The sequence below is a fragment of the Gopherus evgoodei genome, chromosome 9 (genome assembly GCF_007399415.2).
Source record: "Gopherus evgoodei ecotype Sinaloan lineage chromosome 9, rGopEvg1_v1.p, whole genome shotgun sequence".
Classification (NCBI taxonomy): domain Eukaryota; kingdom Metazoa; phylum Chordata; order Testudines; family Testudinidae; genus Gopherus; species Gopherus evgoodei.
The window spans coordinates 24,801,207-24,825,687 of record NC_044330.1 but is presented as its reverse complement, the minus strand read 5'-3'; the positions used below and the strand labels follow the sequence as shown (position 1 = coordinate 24,825,687).

At 40.4% G+C, this 24,481-nt stretch overlaps 1 protein-coding gene across 3 annotated transcripts in view; it reads left to right on the top strand.

Annotated features, from left to right (window-relative positions):
- Positions 1-19,332, top strand: part of LEKR1 (leucine, glutamate and lysine rich 1) — a 119,764-nt gene extending 100,432 nt beyond the window's left edge. For all 3 annotated transcript variants that reach the window (XM_030575957.1, XM_030575956.1, XM_030575958.1), the window contains 4 exons: positions 2,548-2,641; positions 12,724-12,876; positions 14,255-14,554; positions 17,744-19,332. In XM_030575957.1, the coding sequence (XP_030431817.1) occupies positions 2,548-2,641; positions 12,724-12,876; positions 14,255-14,554; positions 17,744-18,157 (961 nt within the window). In that variant the 3' untranslated portion in view covers positions 18,158-19,332. The remainder of the gene's footprint in view (positions 1-2,547; positions 2,642-12,723; positions 12,877-14,254; positions 14,555-17,743) is intronic.
- The last annotated feature ends 5,149 nt before the right edge of the window (positions 19,333-24,481 follow it).

Sequence of the window (24,481 nt, the reverse complement as noted above, 5' to 3'; positions counted from 1 at the left end):
GCCAGTGCACACTTCCTCCTCCTCCTTCTCCTCCTCCTCCTCCCCAGACAAAGTTGTGTCAGGTTTGAGCAGTTGGGGTACCTCAGAGTGACTTTAGAGCTCACCAGGAGCTATTGAAAAGGGTAGCTTCTAACCTAGTGCTGGAAATGGATATGCTTAAAGAATCCTCCTACAGCCTGATTGACATCTTGACTGTGGAGCCCCTCCTCAAAGGTGGCCATACCTTCAATGAGGCTGTTATGGCTCTGGTCAGATCCATATGGCAGACCCTGTCCTCTCTGCCACCCACTTCGAAAAGAGCAGAGAGAGAGTACTTTGTTCCCTCCAACGGGTATGAGTACCCATCCACTCCTCCCTCCCACCCTCCACCCCCGGGTCCCTTCTGGTCACAGCAACCAATAAAAAAGATGGGCAAGGGCTGTAGGTTGCAAACACCAAACTGAAGGACTCAAAGAATCTGGACCTGTTTGGTAGAAAGATTTATTCTCCTGGTGGATTACAGCTCTACATCTCCAACCAGCAGTGCTGCTTGGGAGGTACAATTATAACATCTGGGACTTCATGTCTAAATTCATGGACTAACTGCCCCAAGAATCAAGACAGGAATTTCTCTGCACTGATGGAGGACGGAAAGACTATAGCCAGGGTCTCCCTCCAGGCTTCCCTGGAAGCAGCTGACACAGCTGCTAGAATGATGGCATGGACAATAATCATGCAAAGGTGCTCTTGGCTCCAACCCTCAGGCCTACCACCTGAGATTCAGAAGACTTTCAGGATCTTCCATATGAGGGACTTCCCTCTTCCTGGAACAGACAGATGCAAAATTCCAAGATTCTAGGCCCACCCTCAAGTCCCTAGGCCTCTGTAGCCATGCAACAACTCACCAGTGCAGCGTCTCCTCCTAGTTGTCCCGGGAATTATCTTTTCCAGCCTTTGGAGCACCCTCTTCAGTGGATTTCTCGCCTGCCGTGGGCCCCCATGACCCTCCCAGACCCCAGTGCCCCTTTATCTTGGGGTGCTGTCCCCTGGAAGTGTCCCCACACTTTGGGTCTCCCCTCCCCAGGGAACTCCCAACCCTCTATCCCCACCTCACCTCAGTGGCTACTGCCAGTCACCATCTAGCCCCTGCTCACTGGGGCGGACTGCAGTCTGTAAACCACTCATCACTGGCAAGGGGAGTTTGGACCTGCTGCCTTTGCCTGCCTTGGGCTGCACTTCTGCAACCCCAGTACCCTTCCCAGCCTTTAGCAAGGCCTGCAGCCTGGGGGTTTTCCAGGCTGGAGCTCCCCAGCTCCTTTGGCCTTCCCCCAGCCCTGCTCCACTGTAGGTACCCTGCTCAGCTCCCAGGCAGCTAGGCCCATCTCTCTCCACAGCTAGAGAGAGACTCTTTGAGCTCCTGGCTATCCCAGCCCTTTTAAAGGGCCAGAAGTGGCCTGATTGGGGCATGGCCCCAGCTGTGGCTACTTCCCCAATCAGCCTTTTCTTCCCAGCTCTCAGCCCCAGCCCTCTCCAAGGACTGGCTTTTAACCCTTTCACAGCAGATTTTTCTCTTATCGCAACTGGTCCCTTCACCCCGATGTAGCCAAGTCCATCTTCCAGAGGTGGGGGTTTACTATTGTAGACCTGTTTGCAATCACACAGAACAGGAAATGTCAGCAGTTTTGCTTGCTATATGGTTGCAGCCCAGGCTTCCTCACAGATGTCTTCCCCCCATGGACAAAGCACTTGTTCTGTGCGTTTCCCCCCATTTTTCTTGTGCACAAGTTCCTGCTGAAAGTCAAGCAGGACAAAGCAAGAGTTATTCCTATAAATAAATGGCTGCATCAGCATTTGTTCTGCACGTTGTTGGCTATATCAGTAGTGGGCCCTGTTGCCATTCTCTTCCCTCCCGGACCTGATCTCACAAGATCACAGATGACTGCTCCACCCGAGCCTCAAGGCCCTCCACCATTGTGCGCACAGCTAACGTGGAATGGACATGAAAACACATCTCAAAGAACAACAGTTATGGAAAGGTTAGTAACTGTTTTTTACCAACTGTATTACACATTAGTTACTGGCATCATTTAAGAATATTTTTCCTTTTAGTTAAATATTAGCTAAGTTAGTTATGAATTTACTCAGCACTACTCAGGGGTGCTGATTCAAAACTTGTTGCAGTATTGAAATTATCGCAGTAATGTTTTGAGTTCAACTAACTGTAATTGCCTTTGTTTTTATTATTATATCCGTTATAGTCACATAAAGTTACATGAAAATCAACTTGAGAAAATATTAAAATATTTGCACTTTATATCAGGATATATGGAACTGTAAGCAGATACAATATTGTGTGTTAAAAAAAGGCAGATGACATAATACAACAGTATTATATAAATAATGATTACTATAGTGCCTGAAGGCCCCAGTCAGGATTGAAGGGCCCCATTGTATTATGTACTAAAAAACACAGAGTCAAAGATTGGTCCCTGCTGCAGAGGGTTTAACTGCAAGAAAATTAATCTAGGCAGAATACCTCTTTTAGTTACAGGTTTTTGTGGTTTCTAGGGATTTGATGCAGATTTCTCATCAGAACAAAACAGAGCAGCTGCAGGAAGCATTAAAACAGAAGATTCTGAATGAAGATAACTGGAGGGAAAAGGTGATACTATATTTCTAGTTGGTACTATTTTTATTGTTTTCTTTAGTCCTAGTCACTTGTCAAGAACTGTGTACAGAGCCAGATTTAACTTCTCCAGTCCAAACATGTCTATAGTATTCCTTATGCAAAGTTTTTAAGTGGGTAATCGCTAGACAGAGATTAAAGGCTGAATGCAAAAGATTTTGCTATCATCATAATGTTAATTTTGCAGCACTTCATTGTTGGCAAAGTGGAGAGAAAAATGCCCTTCCCTACACCCGGGTATAGCTGCATCCAATACCAATATATTTTAATACTCCAAAGAAAACGATAGAAGAAGAAATAATATCCAGATAAACAAAAGTTTTTGCTCATCAACCTATCCATGCATAACTGTAAGCCCAATAACAGCTAATCAAATGGACTGTTTTATTTAGCATATTGTGATTTATGAGATGTTAATTCTGGAGCTTGACAAAACCAGATTTTTGCACCTTTTTATGCATTTATTCACAGCAAATAAGTAGAGATGCCAAAAAAAACAAACAAATTCAACTGAATTCTTACCATACAATTGAAGATGAGTACAAGATAGAGTTTAATATCATCCTCATTGCTTGGGGCAATAGAACAATGAAGACGTGATGATGACTCTTGAAACCTTATATTCCCTTTCTGAATTCTGTTTTTGAAATATAGAGTTTATTGTCCTCTTAATATGCGCCCATAACGTCTATTAATATATCATTGCAAGTTATGCACATGCATGGAGAGAAGAATGGCCCCCAAAACTAGTTATGCCATCTATAGAGTCAGGGCTGGCAATAGTGACACTTATTTTCAGTTTAAAGGTTTACCTTAAAGGAAATAAGAGATAGGGAAAACCTGAAGTGATGGGCACAGAGCTAAGAATAATCCCTTAATACAGGAGTGCAGAAGGAGGTTCTGTTACAGATACTATTTCTATTAGTGTCTGCACCCTTAAAGGTGTCCTTTGCCATCTCTGCCAAATAGCCATCCGCTGCTGATGCTGATGCTGTTTTATACTTGCTGCCTCTGCAGAGTAGAGATGTGTGACAGTAGGGACTTCTTTTGGTGACATTTTCTGCGAGAACTGTCTCTCTTACATTTCAAGTGATTTCACCCTCCTGCAGTTGAACTTTTCCATGAAATGGCATGGCATTGGTTATTTTATTCATTGAATTATACAGAAGTGTGAAAAGCCACTTTCACATAACATTTCTTTTTTTCTTATTTTTGAGTGTTAATAGGATAGTGACCAGCTTTGACACTTTTTTCTTTTGTGAGGGAAAGAGAAGGTGTGAGACAGAATAAGAATCTTGTTAAATACACACACACACACACACACACTTTTTTGATAGAGATAGGGAGAAAAGTGAAGTGAAGGTTGCATATGAGGAAAAGGATAGTTAGCAGAATGGGGCAGGCAGAACTGATTGCTCTGAGTAAGTCTGGGGATAAATTATCTTGGCAGAGGAACAAGCTTTTTGAAGTATGCCACACACACACACACACAGAGACTGTGGGAAAGAGATTAGTCATGGTTCTGGGACATGTGTACGGGCTATGTCATTGTGAAAGTAACTCAAGGGCACACACAGAGAGGTATATTCAACTCTACTTATGCTCCCCAAACCTGTGCTGCACCAAGAAAAGAGAACTGCCTATGCAAATAGCCAGTAGGTTTATGTGGTGAATGGATTACAGCAGGATGGGGCAAAATTTAGCACCTCTTCTAACACAGTCCACAAGCTAGATCCCTTCCCAGAGTTTATGTATAGTTCTAGCATTACTGACACTACTTGTGTTCCCCACAAAGAGAGCCACGAGACTTAAGAAAGCTTAATAAAATAATATCAGACAGGAGCAGCAGCAATTACAGTGGGCACTGCTGACAATTCAGAAACTAAATCCTGGTTCAGTTACAGACAATGCTGTATGTAAAGTATATAAAACTAAAGTAATAGAAATGAAAAGGAAAAGGGGAAAATGGTCTGCTTCTACCTATACATGGATAGGTGAATATTATGTAGGTATAAAGGATCAGCCAAATACAACTTACACATTTTGCAAGTTTACCCCCATTCAAATGTGAGATCCCAGTTGAAATAATATTTTCCTCATGGTCTGCTTGAAAGACTAAAAAAGCAATAAAATACATAAACAAACATTCCCATACCAGCATAGTGAGACTACCTGCAGGGCATGCTGTAAATCAGCCTCCCTACATATATAAAACACTCAATAAAACAGCTTCCTCATTGCAAAACAGCATATAAAATACATAGTAAGCCAGTCGCAACACTGGAAAAATGCATTAAAAACGAGGTATGGGGAAACTTCAGAAGTTTTAAAATTTGGTTCAGATAAGCATCCATAAGTCAGCATCATGGCCTTCCATACCCATCAATCCTCTTTTCTCCAACAGGTTCTTTGAGACCATAGTCACCTCTGCAGGATTCTTGCGTTCTTACTTAATGCTGTCTTACTGGGAAGGAAGACTTCCATGGTATCTTTTGGGAGTGCATTTTCTTTTCTTTGCCTCTGACAGCTGTGAGGAAAAAGTATAAATTAGCCTTTGTTTATCCTCTTGAACACATGGGGTAGGCTAAACTGTTTAGGTAATCTTGAAAAAATATCATAGTATGAAACACAACCAACTTAGCACACAACTTGAAGTTGTAACTACAAAAGTGCATTGGAATTTTTACCAACAAAATGCCTTCATTTCATGTACTTATTTTAAATGTTTGCACTAGTGCTAGTTTCATTTCAGTTCATCAGTATTTATTATAATCTTTGGACAAGATTTTTCAGTCCTTTTAAAATAAATATATACTTGGTATATAGATCCAGACTGGGGGGAGTATTTCCAGCTAATTTTTTTTAAAATATACACATACCTCAATCAAGTACAACATTTACAAAAGCTTATTTGTAAGTGTTATTTATATCATTCAGAAATATCATGTTCAGTCAATTAGATTGTATCCTCTACCCATGCAAAAGATCTGTATGTGTTACCATATACTATACTAAGCTACCCATGTGGAGTCATACTAGGATTGCAGTCTAATTCAGTAACTGTAATACTCTTCACATGCTTGTCCTAATCTTACTTCACCATCTCTTCTCTCACAATAGTCTCTGGAGTCAGTGGATATGGCACCAGGCCCTGGGGCTAGCATATAACCTTTTGTAACCCCGACCCAGATCATGAGGCAATGGAGAACTGGAGACCATGACTGGAATTTTCAAAGGGGCTAAGAGAACTGAATTTCAGTGGGATTTGGATGTCTAACTATCTTAAGTCCCTGTAAATATCCAGCCCATTTTCTGACCAGCACACCTTTACACACACAAAAAGATATTCCAGGCAAAGAATTGTCACAATGAATTAAGAGATCAAATGGGAAGGAGGACAATGTTGAACAATACCTTTGAATTTTCTGACTCAAGCCTTAAACTTTTTTGTAACTACAGTTTTCTTTTTTTGGTTCAATATGTGAGCTATATTTGTGAACTCTATTTAGTCTCAGCAAAGTTTCTGAGCTATTAATAATCTGTTATGTCTCTCTTAAAACGTCTTAACTTCACTAGTACAGGATATAATTTTAGTATGAGGTCACGCAGTTTGCATAATCAGAATCTTAGAGCCATCCCTCTCCCCTGTTGCTCAGCTTGACATAAAAACTCTATAAAAGACTAGTACAAATAAGAGAAAGCAATTATATGTTTGCTTACATAGCCATTAAAATGTGATGAATGTCAAGTGCTCTTAAAATGCTCTCATCAGATGAAAGAATAACTAATAAGACATTGTCATCTTTTTCTAGCATCATTGTGCCATTGTATAGGCATAAAGTATTTTTTTTTAAAAAAATCCTTTAAATCCACGTTTGAACAAACTTCAGAAACTTAAATAAAAAAAAGTTCAAAAATGTGTTGTTTAAATTGTTATTTGGTATTTAATTGCTTTTGGGTACACAAATAATTAGAGACTCAGTAGTTGTTATGCAACTAGAACAAGAACTTTGAAAAACAATTGCCAGTTTACTCATTATTATGGATATTAGTTAATTTCAACTGTTCCTTAGATGTGAAAAATGTAAATTGAGGTGCATTTTTAATCATCAAAATTATTTCTAAGACTATAATACTGTCGATTGTCATTTCAATATCTAATCAAGTAAACTCCTACAGCAGGCTTGATTCTAGGATAAACTTGCTGTAATTAATAGTTGTGATATGATTTTCTATAAATTGAATCCTAAAACTCTTATTTCTAAGATCTAATAAACCAGAAGATAGTTTTTGATACATCTATAATGCCACATTTAAAGCTGTCTCATGACTTTATAATAATATAAAATTCCATTGTCATGGTCCTATAGTGCTTCAATATATACTGACTCCAGGCTAGTACTGGATATGAGTTTCATGATCAATAACAGAACTTTTAACAATGTGGTTAAAAAAATTAAAACATAGATTGAGGTTTTTTGTTAGAAAAGAGGACCATATGCACCATCTTCCCCAAAAAAAGTGTTTAGTGGTTTTTGATAGATATTTAACTCCTGAAATTAGATAATTATAGCAAAGTCAGTCTGTAAAGCTGATACGTTATGCAATTTTTTTAAGATTAAGAAGTTAACATACTACAGTGTATGTTTAATATAATATTTATGATCATTTAACAAATTGCAAGATGGTTCATTAGAACTATGCTGTGCAGAAAGACCATGCTAGTGCACAGATTTGTCCTTCAGATGTCCTTCAGAATCCACACTTACATTTAAAGAAATTATGAACAATTTTTCAAACGTAAGCAGCTAAATAAATGGCCTGATTTTAAGAAGTTCTGCCACAGCTGGACCTCCTGTGGAATAACTGAGAGGTGTGGCTGCTCAGCACCTCTGTAAATCAGACCACTTATTTAGGTGCCTAATTTTGGATTTAGGTGCTTTAGTTGCTTTAGGTGCTTTGGCTGTGAGGTTATTCTGAATGCAGACCACCAGTGCAAGGTTCTCATCTTAAATCTGCAGACAGAATGAATCCTGAGAGAGATATAAGCTGCCTCCTTCATCTCAATGGGGTGTTGTATCTTTGATTATTTATGATTACAATTTAAAGGTGATCTGAAGAGTGGGGAAAATGAGACTGCTTGTTAATTATCTTCAGTGGGGACCCATGCAAGCAATGTCCAGTGTAGAAATGATGACTCCATACCATAGTAACTATGGTTCTTTGTGATGATTACCTGCATAGGGTCTCATTCTTAACCCATCCTCATTCCCAATATTTCAGAGACTTGCAAAAGGTTCTTGATTTAGTGAAAATGGAGACACTTAAGGACATACATAAGAGTGCTAATGCCGCCCCAATTGACACTACTGTCCATAAAGTTCGAGCTTGCGCACACAAGACATATATATATATCACCTCAGTGAGGGCCATGAGATTTATAGTCTCAAATACCCAATTTCTATGGTAAATTATTATTCATCGGCAGAGCTGAGTGGCACAGGCTGAATAATAAAATGTATGTGTAAGAAAGAAAACTTAGGTGAGGGACATATGTCCTACTTGTAGCTTTTTCCCAACAAGGATGAAGAAATGGAGGGATCTTCACCTTAAGATGCAACTCCTGGAAAAGACTATGCGTTGCTCTTCAGAACCTGACCACAGGAGGAGAGACAACAGTTCAAGCATCAAACTCAGTACAGATTGTTCTCTGAGCTGAGACCTCAGGGTGTATCTAGGAGATCTAAGCCTCCCAGACATCACCAATCAGCATAATTATAGTAGGCCCTTTTCACCAGTTTTTGTTGGCTTTGAAGCAGTCATTTTGACATTTGAGTTGAGGACTACACACTAACCATATCTCACCTTCCTCTCTTTTTATGGTGCATGGATAGAGATTACTTTGGACAAGTCAGTGCTCAACACCATAAAGGAGGGATATGTCATCCAGTTCATCTCCCTCCCTTTCCATAGTCCACCTTTCCCACACACTGGACCAGCAGGGCCAGGACCCTGGCCCGGGGTGGCGGACGGGACCCCATACAAAAATTGGGGGTGCTCCAGCACCCCCCACACACCCTTAGTTCCCACGCTTATGAAAATACAGAGGATGGCAGGCAAACTCTCATCTCTAGACACTTTGGATATGTCTTGTAGTCTCTTAGTGGACTCAACATATGATTCCACATGGAAGCAGAGGTTAGTAATGGAAGGACAAAAGAACCTTAAGTCTAACATGCTAAGGAAAATGGATGGTATCTTTTTAAGACAGAGTCCAGCCTTGGAATTGGTAATGACTAAGAATCTGAAAACTGGTAAACAGACTAGTGTCTGTGTTGATGCAAATTACCTGATTGATTGGGGGTAGAAAGACTTGCCTATACCCCTGAGCAAAGAGGACGCACCTGGCCAGCCAACGGGTTCTGTTACACAAAAGAGCTCAGATTTTGACCCTTCAGAACATGGAGGAAGGGAGAAACTAAACTTTACAAATAAAAGTCACAGGTTAACACTAAAATACCAAAGCTCCAATGGTATTGAGCAGAAGGCACGGCATGACATAATTGATTGTAAATGTACACTTGTAATGCATTTAATGTTAATATTAATGCTAATGTTAATTCTTGTGACTAATGTGTTGCTAATATCAAGAACTGTAAAAATGTACAATGTGCCTAATCTTTTGGAAAAACCCCTGAACACGTTAAGAGTGATACCTAAGAACACACTTTATGTTAAAAGGCCTGGTGATACTGATATTTGACAAAAACAACAAGGAGTCCAGTGGCACCTTAAAGACTAACAGATATACACCTCTACCCCGATATAAGGCTGTCCTCAGGAGCCAAAAAATCTTACCGCGTTATAGGTGAAATCACGTTATATCGAACTTGCTTTGATCCGCTGGAGTGCGCAGCCCTGCCCCCCTGGAGCACTGCTTTACTATGTTATATCTGAATTTGTGTTATATCGGGTCACGTTATATCAGGGTAGAGGTGTATTCAGGCATAAGCTCTCATTGTTTTTGTGGATACAGACTAACATGGCTACCCTCTGATACTTGATATTTCACAGTTAGTGCTTGTAACTAGTCTTGAAACTACACAGGAGAAAAGACATTGCAGACCTAATGTGCTGTATAAGAAGAGAAACTGAGGCACATGACTATATTGCTTTCATGGCTAAATGTGAAGATTCTACACTATGAAAAACATTAATGTTTAAATTAACTTGATGTTAATTGGGTTCCCTGAGTTTTCCCTGTTTCTTAGCAGTTTGTCCTGAATTTGGCATTCTCAGTTGTGACCCAAAAAGGCATGGTTACACAATGCAAGTCAGTGCACTCCAAGCTACAATCTCTGCAACTCACAGCATTGATGATCTCTGGTTGAACAATGAGGAGAGAGTTTGTTCCTGAGATGTCTGGGCTATTTTGGTGAGCAGCAGAAAGGATTCCACCAGAGCCACACATGCAGCAAAATGGAAAAGATTTTCAATCTGTGTGGAATCTCACCAATTATCACCAAACAGCACAGAGATTAGATATATACTATACTGTCTGTTACAGCTGAAATCCTCTGGTCTCTCTGTCAGTTCAGTGAGAGTCCATCTAGCATTCATCTCTGCAGTAGACCCACCAGTGAATGAGTATTCTATCTTTTCACGCCCTTGGTATCCAGATTTTTAAAGAGGAAAATTCCCTTGTACTTTCCTGTATCTGAGCCAGCATTTTTATGGGACCTGAATGTAGTATTGTCTTGCTTGATGGACTCCCCTTTGAACCTTTGGCAACAACATTTCTGCCACTGTTATCAGTGAAATAGTGTTTCTGGTAGCAGTTACCTCTGCAAGGAGGGCGTCAGAGCTACTTTTAGCTGATTCTTCCTTCACATATTCCACAAAGACAAGGTCTCTCTTAGTCTGCATGCTAAGTTTATGCCTAAAGTGGTTTCATCATTGCACCTCAACCAGACTATTCATCTTCCAATGATCTTTCCAAAGCCTCATTCTTCCAAGGCCGAAGAAAAGCTTCATAAATTGGATGTCCAAAGGGCTCTGGCACTTTGCTTGTACTGCACAAAGTCTTTCAGATCCTCTCCCAAACTCTTTGTATCCTGTGCTGAGAGGATTAAAGAGCAACCTGTTATAGCCCAGTGTATTTCATGTTGGATTTCTGACTATCGAGCTTTGCTACACTTAACCTGACAAAAGTATGTCCTCCACCAAGGATAACAGCCCAATCCATTCTAGGGATCATTCTACTTCTTCGGCGTTTTTGAGCAAAACCCCTGTAGTGGACATTTGCAAAGCAGCAACATGGTTATGCGTACAAACCTTCTCCAGACACTATTCTATTACTCAGACTTCCTAAGATGAGGCCAGCTTAGGCAAGTCAGTGTTAGTCGCTCTTCAAATAATGTGATGTCCCACCCCCTGTCCGGAAACTGCTGGTGAGTCACCTCATAGTAGAATGTATATGTGCACAATTACTTGAAGGAGAAAAAATGGTTACGTGTCAGTATAGTAACTGTTGTACTTGAGGTATGTTGTGCACAGAGGCATTCCATGACTCTCCCCCTTCCCTAGTACTTCAGGTACTATATTCTGGCAATGTGAAGGAACAGAGAGAAAGTGGCCAGGCCCTTTTATATCTTTGGCTCAGTGCACAAGGACAGTTGGGAGGTACATGCGCCTCTTGCTGGCACTGCTAGCAAAAGTTGTTGTTTGAGAGTTCATTGGGCACACATCACCCACAGTGAAATGCATAAGTGCACAACACATTTTGAAGAACAACAGTTACTGCACAAGTAACTGGGTTTTTGTGACATGTATGGGTTTTCAACCTTAAAAAATAATATAATGAGCAGAGGTTTACCTGCAGATGTAAGCTTTGCTGGAAAAAAATAGTCCTTCTTCTTAACCCAGCTAAGGATTATATAATCTAGCATTAGCACAGGAGTTATTCTTTTTTTTTTTTTCCCCAGAAAGGAAAAGTAATAGTTTGGTCCAACCACCTATGTGTCCTTACTCCACACTTCATTTCATTTCATCCCATTACATTTAGAAGGATTATTCAGCAAATCCCCAACCCACTAGGAAATATCAGAGAGTGCAGAATATGCCAGCCGTTTGTTCAGCCTAATTTTCAGGGAGCAAATTAGATCTCTGCTGCAACATCACTCACTTATGATTAATTTCATATGTAATTCAAGAAATTGTTTTTAACCTGTCAAGCCAGGGTTACAGCTGTGTGAAAGAGTGCTTCTCTCCCCATGTGATACCATGGCAGGTGAGATCGGCTGAGGTTCACACGCTAATGACTTCTTGGTTTTTAATATGAAGAGCTAATGGCAAAATGGCTTCAGCTGAGGAATTGACTTTCCCCCGGTCTTCTGATCTTAAGAGCATAATGCAAGGCCTATCTGTTTTCCCAGGCTTTTGAGAAGGGGGTGATTTAGAATGATGTGTGTGAAATTAGGTATTGGGTTATTGATAGTCTTGATGAGTCATTTAGATAAAGAAGAATTTGTAGTTTCTAACTGATTTACTTTGTAAAAATGTGTAGTTGTTGTAGTACATGAGCCCCTAGAGTATATAGCTATGCATATTTCCAAAAATCCAAATGTATACTTAATGCAAAGTAAATGATACTCTGTCTACTGGGGATGGACATGTTGATATAATTCTGATTCCTGTCTAGGGCCAGAAAAAGTAGTGTCAACATTTTGTGGGAATTTCTCATTAGTTTGCCAATCTGGAGGCCTGATCCTGCAAAATGCTCTATCGCCTGTGGGAAGCTGAATCCCCTCAGATTGTTGTGAAGTCAGTGGACATTAAGAGCTGGTATCACTGCCAATTTTGCAGACTCTGCTGTTTCCAATAATTCAGATATATATTGGGTAAGCATCCAAACTTTGGAAGCGTATCTGAATTGAATTTGAACTTGACGCCATTTGAGTCTGCTAAACCTTATAATAACTAAGAACGTTCTCAGTGTGAAAATGCTGTGAGATAACTTGGTATATTTTATTTTAAAAACAGTGCGTTTTCTTATCTAGATGGAAATCGGTCTAGCTAAACACCAAGCACGACACACAGAAGAGATTTTCAGACTAAAGGAAGATGCTAGAATGGAACTAGACATTGAAAGACAAAAGCACCAAGAATTAATAGCAAAATATCAGAAAGATCAAGAGGAACTGCAGATGAAGGTTTGGAGCAATTGAAAGGAAGTTGGTGCTGCAGTAGATAATATACCTTGAAGACAAAAAAGTGTGTGGGGGGGGGGGAGGAACCTAATCCCTTTAGATTGTGTTTCTTTATCTAGATAGGTTTCTAGCATCTCATTACACTTTCTCCCTGTTTTAGTATATACAGTACATTTTGTATTATTTGAAATGGAACAGAGCAAACACATTTTGCATATAGCTATTTCAATTAAAGGTATTATAGGGCAGATATTTTTGCATTTACTCAGACCCAGATTTCTCGTAGCTATAGTTTTTTGACCTGTTGATTTTCCTTACAGTGTCATACAATGGGCTAACTGAAAATTTTTTTAAATCAAACTATATTTCTTACACAATGTATTTAATTAAAAGTAAAATCAAAGCCCTGGGACTACTCTGAACTATACTGGGCTGGCATAGAGCTATCCGCAGTGGTTTCTCCCTCTTCAGCTGAGTTTAGTGCTTATTGGACAAAACCAAGTATTGAGTCCATTAGTTCTCCCTTTATCTCTGTTAATTTCTTTCATTCAATACAATTTTCTATTCCTTTCTCTTTTCAGGTGTTTTTCTAGCCAGATAAACCACCAGTTATCTGAATCCTATTTATCCAAATCTGAGTTTTCCAAAATTGATATAAAAACTGAAAATACCATATATACTCAGTCATAAGCCGGTTCGTTTATAAGCCAGAAGTGGAGAATCTCTGGCCTCGCCTCTTCCCTTCTGTCTCTGCTGGCTGTGCTGCCTCTCCTTGCTCCCTTTGTTGGGGGGAGGGGTTGTGTCCCATCTCTCCCTCTCTATAGCAGTTCATAAACTGACCCCCTTCTCTGGTGCTTCACTTTTTTACTAAAAAAATTTGGCTTATGAACAAGTGTATACGGTAGTTTTCCAAAAGTTTTAGATGTCCCTTGAGACATTTGGAGAATCAAGAAAGAGATTTTTGTTATGTTTATTTCAAATTCATTATGTTAAGCCAGGTTTTTAAACAGTTGAAAATAAAACATTTTATTTACATAGTATCTGTATATTATTTTTAAACGAAGACTATCTACTTCCTCTAGAAGTTGAAGTTGAGATTAGAAATCAGAAGACTTTCCCATTTCTAGCACAGTTTCACTGTTTGATCTTAGGCAAATCACTTAATCTCTCTGTGCCTGAGTTTTCTTACATTTTTGAAGCACTTTGACAGCCTTGAAGGGTACTCTATAGGTCCAAAGTAGTGGTATTGTTCATTTATACCTGTTAGGACCTGTATATCTTCACTTTCTTATTCACCTGCAAAGATCCTTTTGTCTGGTATTAAATTCTACATAACCAAAGAAATCATTGCATGTGAACTAATGTAAGATTTATCATACAGATACCTGAATTAATATCTAGTGCCATCAACAGCCTAAGGATGGAAGTGGGAATTCTTAAAAACCAGCTTCAGGAAACCCAGATCAAACTTACAGAGAAAGCTGGAGATAAGGAAGAAGAAATGCGAAGCCTTAAAAGGCTGGTTACTAAGCTTGAATTTCAGCTGAAGAAGGAACAGAACAACAGTGATTCATTATCAGAGGGCATGAGGAAAGAAATTAAAGAGAAGTCAGATGAACTGGAAAAATTAACCCAGGAGCAAGCAGATCTGATTCAGAATTTGAGTCAGGCTCAAGAGGAGGTAGGAATTAACCAAAGACATGCCCAGCTACCTTTAGTACTGTGTGCTGTTCTATTTCCATGTTACAAATGTGCAACTTAGATCAAGCTAAAAAAGTACAAACTTTTAGAATAAAATAAAATCTTCAACTCTAGTGTGTTAATTTTAAAAGTCTTTAAAATGAATTATCTGTAAGTCAAATGAAAAGCAAATTTTATGAACACATTTTGAAATAATTAGTGTGAAAAGCCTTGTTAGGCAGGCTCTGCAAGTAGTGCATTATTATAGGGATACTCATCCTTTTCAGGTTCTCGGAGGTACCTCTCCTTCAACCTCATGTTTAACAACACTCTAGAGATATGCAGGTATAATTGAAAGGAACCCTGGATTTTTTCAAAATAGAAAACATGGACTATTACAAGCACTTTAAACATTATAGTTTAAAGATTCCATCTAGCAATCTTATTCATATTTGAGATAATTAATTAGAAAAAAATTGTACTTCTACACCATGAATATGGAAGTGCGTAAAATGATTCACAGAAATCAGTTCACAACTATTTTGCATGCAGAGGAAAAAAAGCTAGCTTTTTGGATAATTTTTTCACAATGAATGATGCAACCAGCTTGAATAATGCAAATATGCACAGACAGCCATGCCTCTGTTGCATCAAACAATTCCAAATATTTCTTCTTTTTCCGTCCAATATTTCTTCTGTCTAATGAAACCCTAGACACAATAGGGATGCGTTCCCTGCAAGCAGTCTCTTTTGGTACATCTGCACTGCAATAAAAGAACAGGAGTACTTGTGGCACCTTAGAGACTAACAAATTTATTTGAGCATAAGCTTTCGTGGGCTACAGCTCACTTCTTCAGATGCATAGAATGGAACATTTATTGACGAGATAAAGCTTATGTTCAAATAAATTTGTTAGTCTCTAAGGTACCACAAGTACTCCTGTTCTTTTTGCAGATACAGACTAACACAGCTGCTACTCTGAAAACTGCAATAAAAGACCTGCGGCATGGCTAAGGCTAGCTTTGATCAGCTGACTCTAGTTCTCAGGGCTTGAGCTGTGGGGGTAAAAATTGCAGTGTAAACATTTGGGGTTGGGCTGGAGCCTCAGCTGAGAAAACCTTCCTTCCTCACAGGGTTTCAGAGCCCAGGCTCCAACACAATCCCAAACATCTGCCCTGCAACTTTCCTCCCACAGCCTGAGCCCCAAGAGCCCAAGTCAATTGTCCTGAGCTTTGATTCTGCAGTGTAGATATACCCCTTTTTGCTTTTCTTTTGTGAATGATACTCAGGTGAGGCCAGGCATGTTGAGGTGGTAAGCTTGGCTTACTGTGCCTGCTTTGCAGGCACTTTTCATTGTCTACTGTTAAGCCTTTATCAAATTCTGCAACTAAAATGGTCATTTTTGCTTCTGAGAAAGAGTCCTGAAGGAGTAGAGCTGGAACATTGCAACATCTTGTATTTATAGCTTGATGGTCTGTTTTCTGCCAAGTTTGAAACTTTCTTGATTATTTCCCATTTTATGCCATTTCAAGGTAGCCAACTTTTCATCCTTGATGATATGTTTTCTATCTCAGCCTTTAAATCTTCAATTACGTCCTTTGTTCTTGAAATTTATTTTTTAACAAATTGACTATATTGCTGTGAGTTTGATTTAGCTAATGAAAGTCCCTTCAATCCTCAGAATGACTGAGCCCAACGTTGACCACATTTTTAGCTCTGTTTCTTCCATTTTTTCCCTCCTCATGTCAAAGTCATCTCACATTTTCTTCAGGCCTTTATGCCTAAAGTCAGTTGTTCCATGCAGCTGCACTCACTTAAATCTGATTGTTTAGAGCATAGGATTCTTCTTCCTCTCATCCCTTTGCTTTTCCTTGCCTCTTTATACTGCTACTCTATGTACAGATCTTTAAGTGGTGGCACACTAATCTCTCTTTTTGCCCCATGCCTAGTCCTCTATTCTTGTCCCTTTCTTTCCTTTCTCTCCTCCCTTTACTTCTCTCTTCTCTCTTTCCCTCCCATCTCTTGCAATTCTATGAACACCCATTTTGGAGTGATTGGATGGTGACACAAGAAGTACTTTAATCATTCTTCATCTCCTTATTTCTTTCTCCTTCCTTCCCTTTCTCTTTGTCTTTTCCTTCTGTCCCAAGAACAAGCATCCAGTTCTCCTCTCCCTGGGTGGGCGATGGGGAGAGGTGTGGGGGTTGTAACTCAGGGATAGTTCTGCTTGTTTCCCTTTTCTCCCAGTGAGAATGAAAGCAGATTGCATAGGGATGGTGTTTTGAGACTAGTGGATTGCCGTTTCCCTCAAGTCAAATCTGAGACTTTGTGCAGCCATAGGTCACTGGCTTTGGAATGACGCAGTAAATATCAGAACTGATGGGACAAAGCCTCATATAAAAATTCAGTAATTCAGTCACACTTGAAAATAATATAAATGTGACAGGAAAGGTGACAAACTGTAGTTCTCTGTTCTTAAAAAAAGGTCAAATATGAAAAAAAAAACATTTCTAACCACTCACTGTACAAAATAAACTTCCTTCAAGTGTTTTACTGCTTCAGCAGATTAAATGTTCCACAGTATTATTCCTCAATAACTTTCATAAATTGGTATATGACAATTTCACCTTTTAGAATAGCTCTTATGGAAAGACTGAAAATAAAACAGAAATGTCCCAATAGCATGACTAAGTAGAACTATAGAAAACATTTAACATGATTTAAACAGTGGGAGCAGATTGAGATATGACATGTGAAAGTTGTATTTTAGCCACCGAGTGCCTATGTAGTAGCATTCTACTAGCACGAAAACACAATCTCTCTCCTGCTACCCATCTGAACCGTTCACACCAACTCATCCGCAAATCTTTGAGCCAAGTACTGATATGATTTATGTAGTCATTTTAAAGCAAATCCTCACTTGTCAGCAGGTCAGATTATGCCTCATTGTGTTTCACCTACAGTGGAATGGTTTTGACAGGTCAATCAGAAACAGACAGCTGAAAAATTAGAAAATTGTGTATCTGATTTTTTTTGTAGTGTAGTCATAAATTTACCAACTCACCCTGTATATGACTATATACCCTCTGATCACCAGTACCCTATATTTGAGGAGTTCAGTAAGCACCCAGCATCTATCCCTTTTTGAGTGATGGGGTTTCATAAAGTATGTATTTCTTTCTATTTGCAGAACTCTCTTCTCCAGGAAACAGTGCGTAGAGAGTGTGAGGAACGCTATGAGCTAACTGAAGCTTTGACTCAAGCTAGAGAACAAGTATTGGAACTGAAGAGGCTCAGTGGAAACTTCCCACTGTCACAATGTTCACTCAGTCAGGGCAGCCTAACCTCCTGTGCTGCACTGGTCAGTAATCACGGACAGAAGAGCCTTATGAACTCAGACTCTGGGAAAGGAATCACACGCTCGGGTCTGTGTGGCATTTCAAGAGCTGCTAATACACCAGCCTTCGACAAGCACAAAAGCAGTGGCAAAGTGGGTTTGCCAGCTCTAACTCCACCACACCCTCCCAGGGGAAGAGCATCTTCTGTGAATGAATCCAAGAACAGAATAGCTGCCGTTATAAGAAGACAACTGAGTCAGCTCTGATGTGTAAAAATGTCAAAGACAGTACATTGATAAACCATGACAACCATTTCAGTGCATCATAGGGTCACTTAATTGTGGACCACAGGGGCAAAATGGTACCAGAAAGTTAACTTTTCCTGGCAATTAGCCCATTTCTATTTTTTTAAAACAATTTAAAATTAAGCTAAAATCTGTTATGTAGTTATATATTACAAGGTAATCATGGTTGCTTATTTTTTGGTTCAACAATATAATGGAGTTAAAATGTTATATATATTTCAAGATGGGAAATATACAAATGAAAACACAGTACCCCTCCAAGAGGTATTTTCAGCAAATCTGGCACAATTGTAATTAAGATATTTGCAAAGCTGCAGAATCATTTCACCAAACCACCACCATGTCCTGGTCTTCATATTTCAGATTGTATCCAGTTTAACTCCAGTGCCAGTTAGTGCGGTACAAATGTAGCTCATTCATTAAGGGACAGATTTTGTCCTCCTTTCATTGAGTAGTAACGTACTTGCAAGTAATTCCATTTCAGCCAATGGGAATAATGTACTAGTCACCATGAGAGAAGATGGCAGAGTCAGACCCCAAATAATAGACAAAATATTGCAGAGAAGCAACCTCCTACCTATTGCTGTGTACATCCTGTACCCACTCCAGTAAAGGAATAGCACTATTAACTCAAAGGAGTAGTGATGTGGGCCAGAGCCCATATGTAAATTGACATAGCTCCACTGAGGTCATTGAAACTATGCCAATTTAGGCATATGAGATGCTAAAAGTCTTATAGGGATCTGTTAAAATTCTTCCTTTAAGAGAAATGACTTACTGTGTACCAAAATGAAAACACACTGTCCCTAGGGTATACACTGTTCCACTTACTTTTTCTGTAATTCAGGACCTCAAGTGATGTGATAGCTTCAGTAATGCATTATATCCAAAAGCCAGCAGGTTCGGTACTGCCTCAGTCTGAAAGATGTGGCCTTTTGATTTTCATCAAACAAACACCATCATATTGAGCCACCTCTGTTTAGTTTGAGGTGCTCCTTCTGCTTGTACGTAGGGGCATGCGCTTAGTTGTTACACAACAGAGCTAACATTTTCATTTTACTACCATGAACTTGGGGCTGTGCTTTTTTCTGGAACATGTCACAGGGAAACTCATTTAAAATAAATAAATAAACCTAGCAGTCTGTGTTAGTTTGATGTGATTGGGTTAGTGCTCTATGGTAGTCTCAGATTTCACTCCCTGGGCCATCAAATCCTTGGAGTGCTCTGAGACAGTCACTCACACTTACCTTCGTGTGTTCCTAGGAGAGTTCTGTTCAAGCTCAGCTTCAGGCTGGTGGCTGTGACATGACCTAAAACCTCATGGGAGGGAGATTAAAGGAGGAAATTTTGGAGATTCTCAGAGCGTAATCAGAAACTAGAGGACTGAGAGATTCCACGGTCCTTTTGAAAGCTTCAGAACTGGACACACTGTTCTCCTCTAGTCATGTTGTTGTTCTTCACAGGACTCTTTAAGTGCTAGCCATGAGATACTTTTGTAATCACACACTGGATCTTGACCTCTTAATTTCCTGGTCCTGAAATGATCACAGTGTTCTAAGATGACTGTAGTATTCCATTAGAAACAAGGTGGGTGGGGTAATATATTTTATTGGACCAACTTTGAGCTTAACAGAGCTCTTCTTCAGACCTGGAGGAGAAAAGTAGAGCTAGAATTAGGCCAATGCTGAGCACTTCTATAAATCCCACCTCTATTTCCTAGCTCTATATGCAATATATGTATATACACACACTGTTTTATTGGAATTATTTAGTTATGCTGTTACTCATATGGACCAGATCCTTCAGTCTTTCATGCAGGCAAAACTCCCATTGACCTCGGAGGAGTTTTGCCTGCCAAGGAGCGGTATGATTAGTTCACATCTCAATTATAAACAGAAAGGGTCAGATCTCCATAGCCAACTGAGTTCTGCTTGGTCCAGGGCCTGAGGAGTGGCAGGAGAGGCCTTTCCACTTCCCTGAATGTGGGACTAAACAGGGAGACTCAGGGCTGCTGTAAAATATGCCAGCTTACATTCCCCTATGGGTTACTTCACCAACCAGAGATCGCCAGAGTGCAGTGAGAGGAAAGGGAAGTGGAGACCAGGTATAGTGCCACCTCTGCTTGTTTTATGCCGCTTGGAGATTCCCCTACATCCGGGGAATCCTTATCTCCCATATTAGAGCAGTTGTCCATCCCCTTTGTGCTGCTGGAGCAGTGCAAAAGGGACAGAGGCATAGTCTGGGATCTGGTCTGCTGTAAAGTAGATGTAGCATCATAGACTATGAACCTCAGAGTCATAAAATGTAAAGTAAGAAATACCAAACTAGAATGAAAACAATCATTGGAGTAAAGTCATTAGCACTGAGAGAGCATATAAATCGCAGATCAAGGAGCTGGTCAAGAACAGAGTTCCTGGTATCCCTTTCTGTCCTTACCTCACAGAAATCCAGAACACTCTGCTAAGCAATAAAACAAAATGCATTCATGTCAGGAAACCCTGCTCAGTGATGCTGAGGTTTTAAAGACAACGTAACAGGATCAAAATTAATTTCACAGAGCAGAACTACGGCATCAAAAATGTAATAGCTAATGCATTTCTTTTACTTGGCTGAAACTTGCCAACGAGGTAGCACTAAAAATGTATTTTAAGGTCCCTGTTTCCATCAGGGAGCCATGGTGTTGGCTGGAGGTAATATGGCTGTTAAAAACGATGGCATTTGTGAAGTAGATTTGTCCAAAGAATGTGGCTTGTACTATTATGTAGCAGACATAATGGAATACTGAAATAAGTGTGCTTTGGAAGGGCTGTATAGTTCCTCATGCTTCAGGACATAAACCAATCTTTCACCAGTATGGGTTAGGGAAAAAACTTTCCTGTGTGCAGGTTATCCCATAGCTGCCTACTGCAGGGTTTTGTGTATCTACCTCCAAAGCAGCTGGCTCTGGATGCTGTCAATGACAGCATAATGTACCTTAGAGCAGACACCCAACCTCACCTGCCACCCTATCAGCAGCCTCATGAGTCAGGGAGCACAAAGTTGGCATAGAGCTTCTCCCTCCCCCAGGTCCTGTACCAAGCACAGTTCAGCTGGACCTGATGATCAGGGCCAGTAAATGGCCGCTTTGCACGTGTTTTTTAAATATATGTCAATCTTGGCATGAATTAGGAAATGCTTTGTTTGTCCTTTTAGGCCATGTTTTTGATTTTTGGCCAAGCCAAGTGAGGTCTTACAGAGAAATGCTGTCAAGTGAAGTGTAACATGATACCTTTGATCACTGCATCCAGTGGTTTTCAGCAGTTTGGGGAATGAGCTAGGCCCCAACAGGCAGAACGCTGTTGATTTTGGTTGAACGCAGAAGAGGGAATGGGAGACATGAAGCTCCTGACAGAGCCATCAGCTTCAACTACCTCTGTAATTGTCTGTAGCTCAGTGAACCAGTTGATAAGAATGGTAGGGGGAAAGGATTGTGTGCAGCTGGAATCAGGGGGTGTCAACACAGAGCCTCTGGCATGGGGGAGCAAATGGGTGAACTCTGGTATGAGGGAAAGGGACATGGGTGCCCCTGGCATACAGGGAACTGTGAGGACACACACAGCCCCTGTTATAAGGGAGGGGAGGGGCGGCTTAAGTGGCTCCCTGCAATGGATGGGGATGAGAGAGTGGCACATAGGGCACTTGGAGGGGGAGGGGGCGGGATGAAGGGATGGAAGGAGCTCCTGGGGTACAATGTGCTCAGGCTAAAGAAGCAACAAATTGTGCAAGACCCTCTTGTTTAGCAGTGCCTTGGGATTCTCATTACATATTTGGGAGTTCCCTAGTGACTTTTTTTAACTCCTGTAAACTCAGCCCATTTTTACCGACCCAACCAACTGTGTTGCCTACTTCATAAAAAGCTAGCGCGCTCTAGCTGTTGAAGGCAGGGGCAATCATGCCATTGACATTAATAGGGCCTGGAGCAGGTCCAGAGCGTCTGCTGTATTTCTCAAAGACTTCGACTTCCAGTCCTATTAAGGGGTCACTTTTTTTTTAATTTAAAATCCTTCACAGCTGATTTTTACAAGATAAATGTTGATTTGCCTCATGGATGAGAGATGACAACTGAGCCTGTCATGTAATGACTGGTTATGATGTGGGATCCCAGTCCACTTGTAGTTTTTTTCCATGAAGGAAGAAAGTTGACTTCAGAAAAAGTGGTCTTTGTATCTTAGCAGCATTAAAAATATATAGAAATAGAAACTGGAGCCAGGGCGCCTACGATATATCGTTAAAGGGTATGAATTAGAAAAAATAAAAGGCTAGACATATTTCTTGTCATTCAGAAAGAGCTGTTCTCTGAAGTACAATGTAAACTCTAGATCTGGCACTTAGCAATATTCTATAAGCATTGCCCTTTAAGGCATGTGTTATGATGTGGAAAGCTGCTGTGCATTTGCAATAGGAGGAAGAGAACTGAGTTAGATAAAGATGAAATTAGGGAGATTTCCCTTCATTAGCAAAAGCCCTAATCTTTGAGTATAATTATTTAAAATGGGGTTTAAGCCCGTTAGGCCTAGTTGTCGTTAGCATTATGTCTCTCGATGCTGCAGGTAGGTTAGCTTCCACTATAGTCACAATAAACCCCGTAAGCACTGATATTGGCACAAGGTAACAGAGTCTAATAATGCTTAGCACTTATGTGGTTTTTCATCCTCAAAGCATGTTACAAAATTAATTTTAATACTATAGTAAAAAGGACTCTGTAAGTGACTTGTTGAGCAGAGCCTAACACTGGAAATATAATTTGTGGGATGGAAAATCTGAACAGCTGGCACTGCATTGCAAACTGTTCCCAGATAATGGGGGGAAAAAATCATCTTCCAAACAAATATGTGGAGCATTCCAGCATATTATTTTTTGCCTACCTCATGAGATGCCCTTCTATTCCCTGAAAACAAATGAGCAACAACCATTCCATAGTTGCAGTTTTCCACCTGCAGCCTTGTATTACTGGTCAATGAAGGTCCATGCCAGGATGTGGCTGGCTACTTCTTCCCAATGAGCTCAGGGACAATTTTTTAGTGTTCCATAACAGCAAAGATTCTGTTATGTATAACACAGGTCCCATTACATGATAATAATCTTCCTGCCCTGCAAACGGTGTACATGTGTGTTTGATGTTATAAATATACAGAAACATTTTGGCTGTATTAGCATTACACTAATGTAAGTGGACAATCAATGATTCATTTAGTATTTATTGCAGTACAAATAGCTGCAAGGAGCTAAACGTATATAGAAGGATCTTTTATAGCACTTTCCTTAAAAGAAAAGTCTCCCTGTGAAATGTGGCCCCCAAACTAAAACCCAGTGTTCCTACAATATCGACTTTACTCTGATGGGACAGAAAGTTCTTATTGTGGGCTCCATAACTCATGACCCCGACTGGTATGAAGGCTTCAGTGATGCATCTGGTACAAAAGACAAGAGGTTTGGTACTCCCTCAGGCCTAGTCTACACTACTAGTTTAGGTCGAATTTAGCAGCATTAAATTGAGTTAACCCTGCACCCGATTTCTGTACTCCTCCCCTCCTCTCCCACCCCACCCGGGCTACCTTGTGAGTTTTCTCCCTATTTTTATAATCAATTAATAAAGAATAACTGGTTTTTAAGCGATAGTGACTTTATTTCCAATCTGTGATCGAAGTGGGGAGGTCGGTTTGCTTACAGGGAATTTTAGAGTCAACCAAGGGAGCGGGTTTTCATCAAGGAGAAACAAATAGAAGTGTCACACAGTACCCTGGCCAGTCATGAAACTGGTTTTCAAAGCTTCTCTGATGCACAGCGCTTCTTGATGTGCTCTTCTAATCGCCCTGGTGTCTGGCTGCATGTAATCAGCCACCAGGCAATTTGTCTCAACCTCCCACCCCTCCATAAACATCTCCCCCTTACTCTCACACAGCTTGTGGAACACACAGCAAGCAGCAATAACAATGGGGATATTGGTTTTGCTGAGGTCTGAGCAAGTCAGTAAACTGTGCCAGTGACCCTTCAAAGTCCAAATACACACTCTACCACCATTCTGCACTTGCTCAGCCTGTAGTTGAACCACTCCTTACTACTGTCCACGGTGCCTGTGTACGACTTCATGAGCCAGGGCATTAAGGGGTAGGCTGGGTCCCCAAGGATAACAATAGGTATTTCAACATCCCCAACAGTTATTTTCTGGTCTGGGAAATAAATCCCTTCCTGCAGCAGACCAGAGTTCCTGAAGACGCAAGCGTCATGAACCTTTCCTGGCCATCC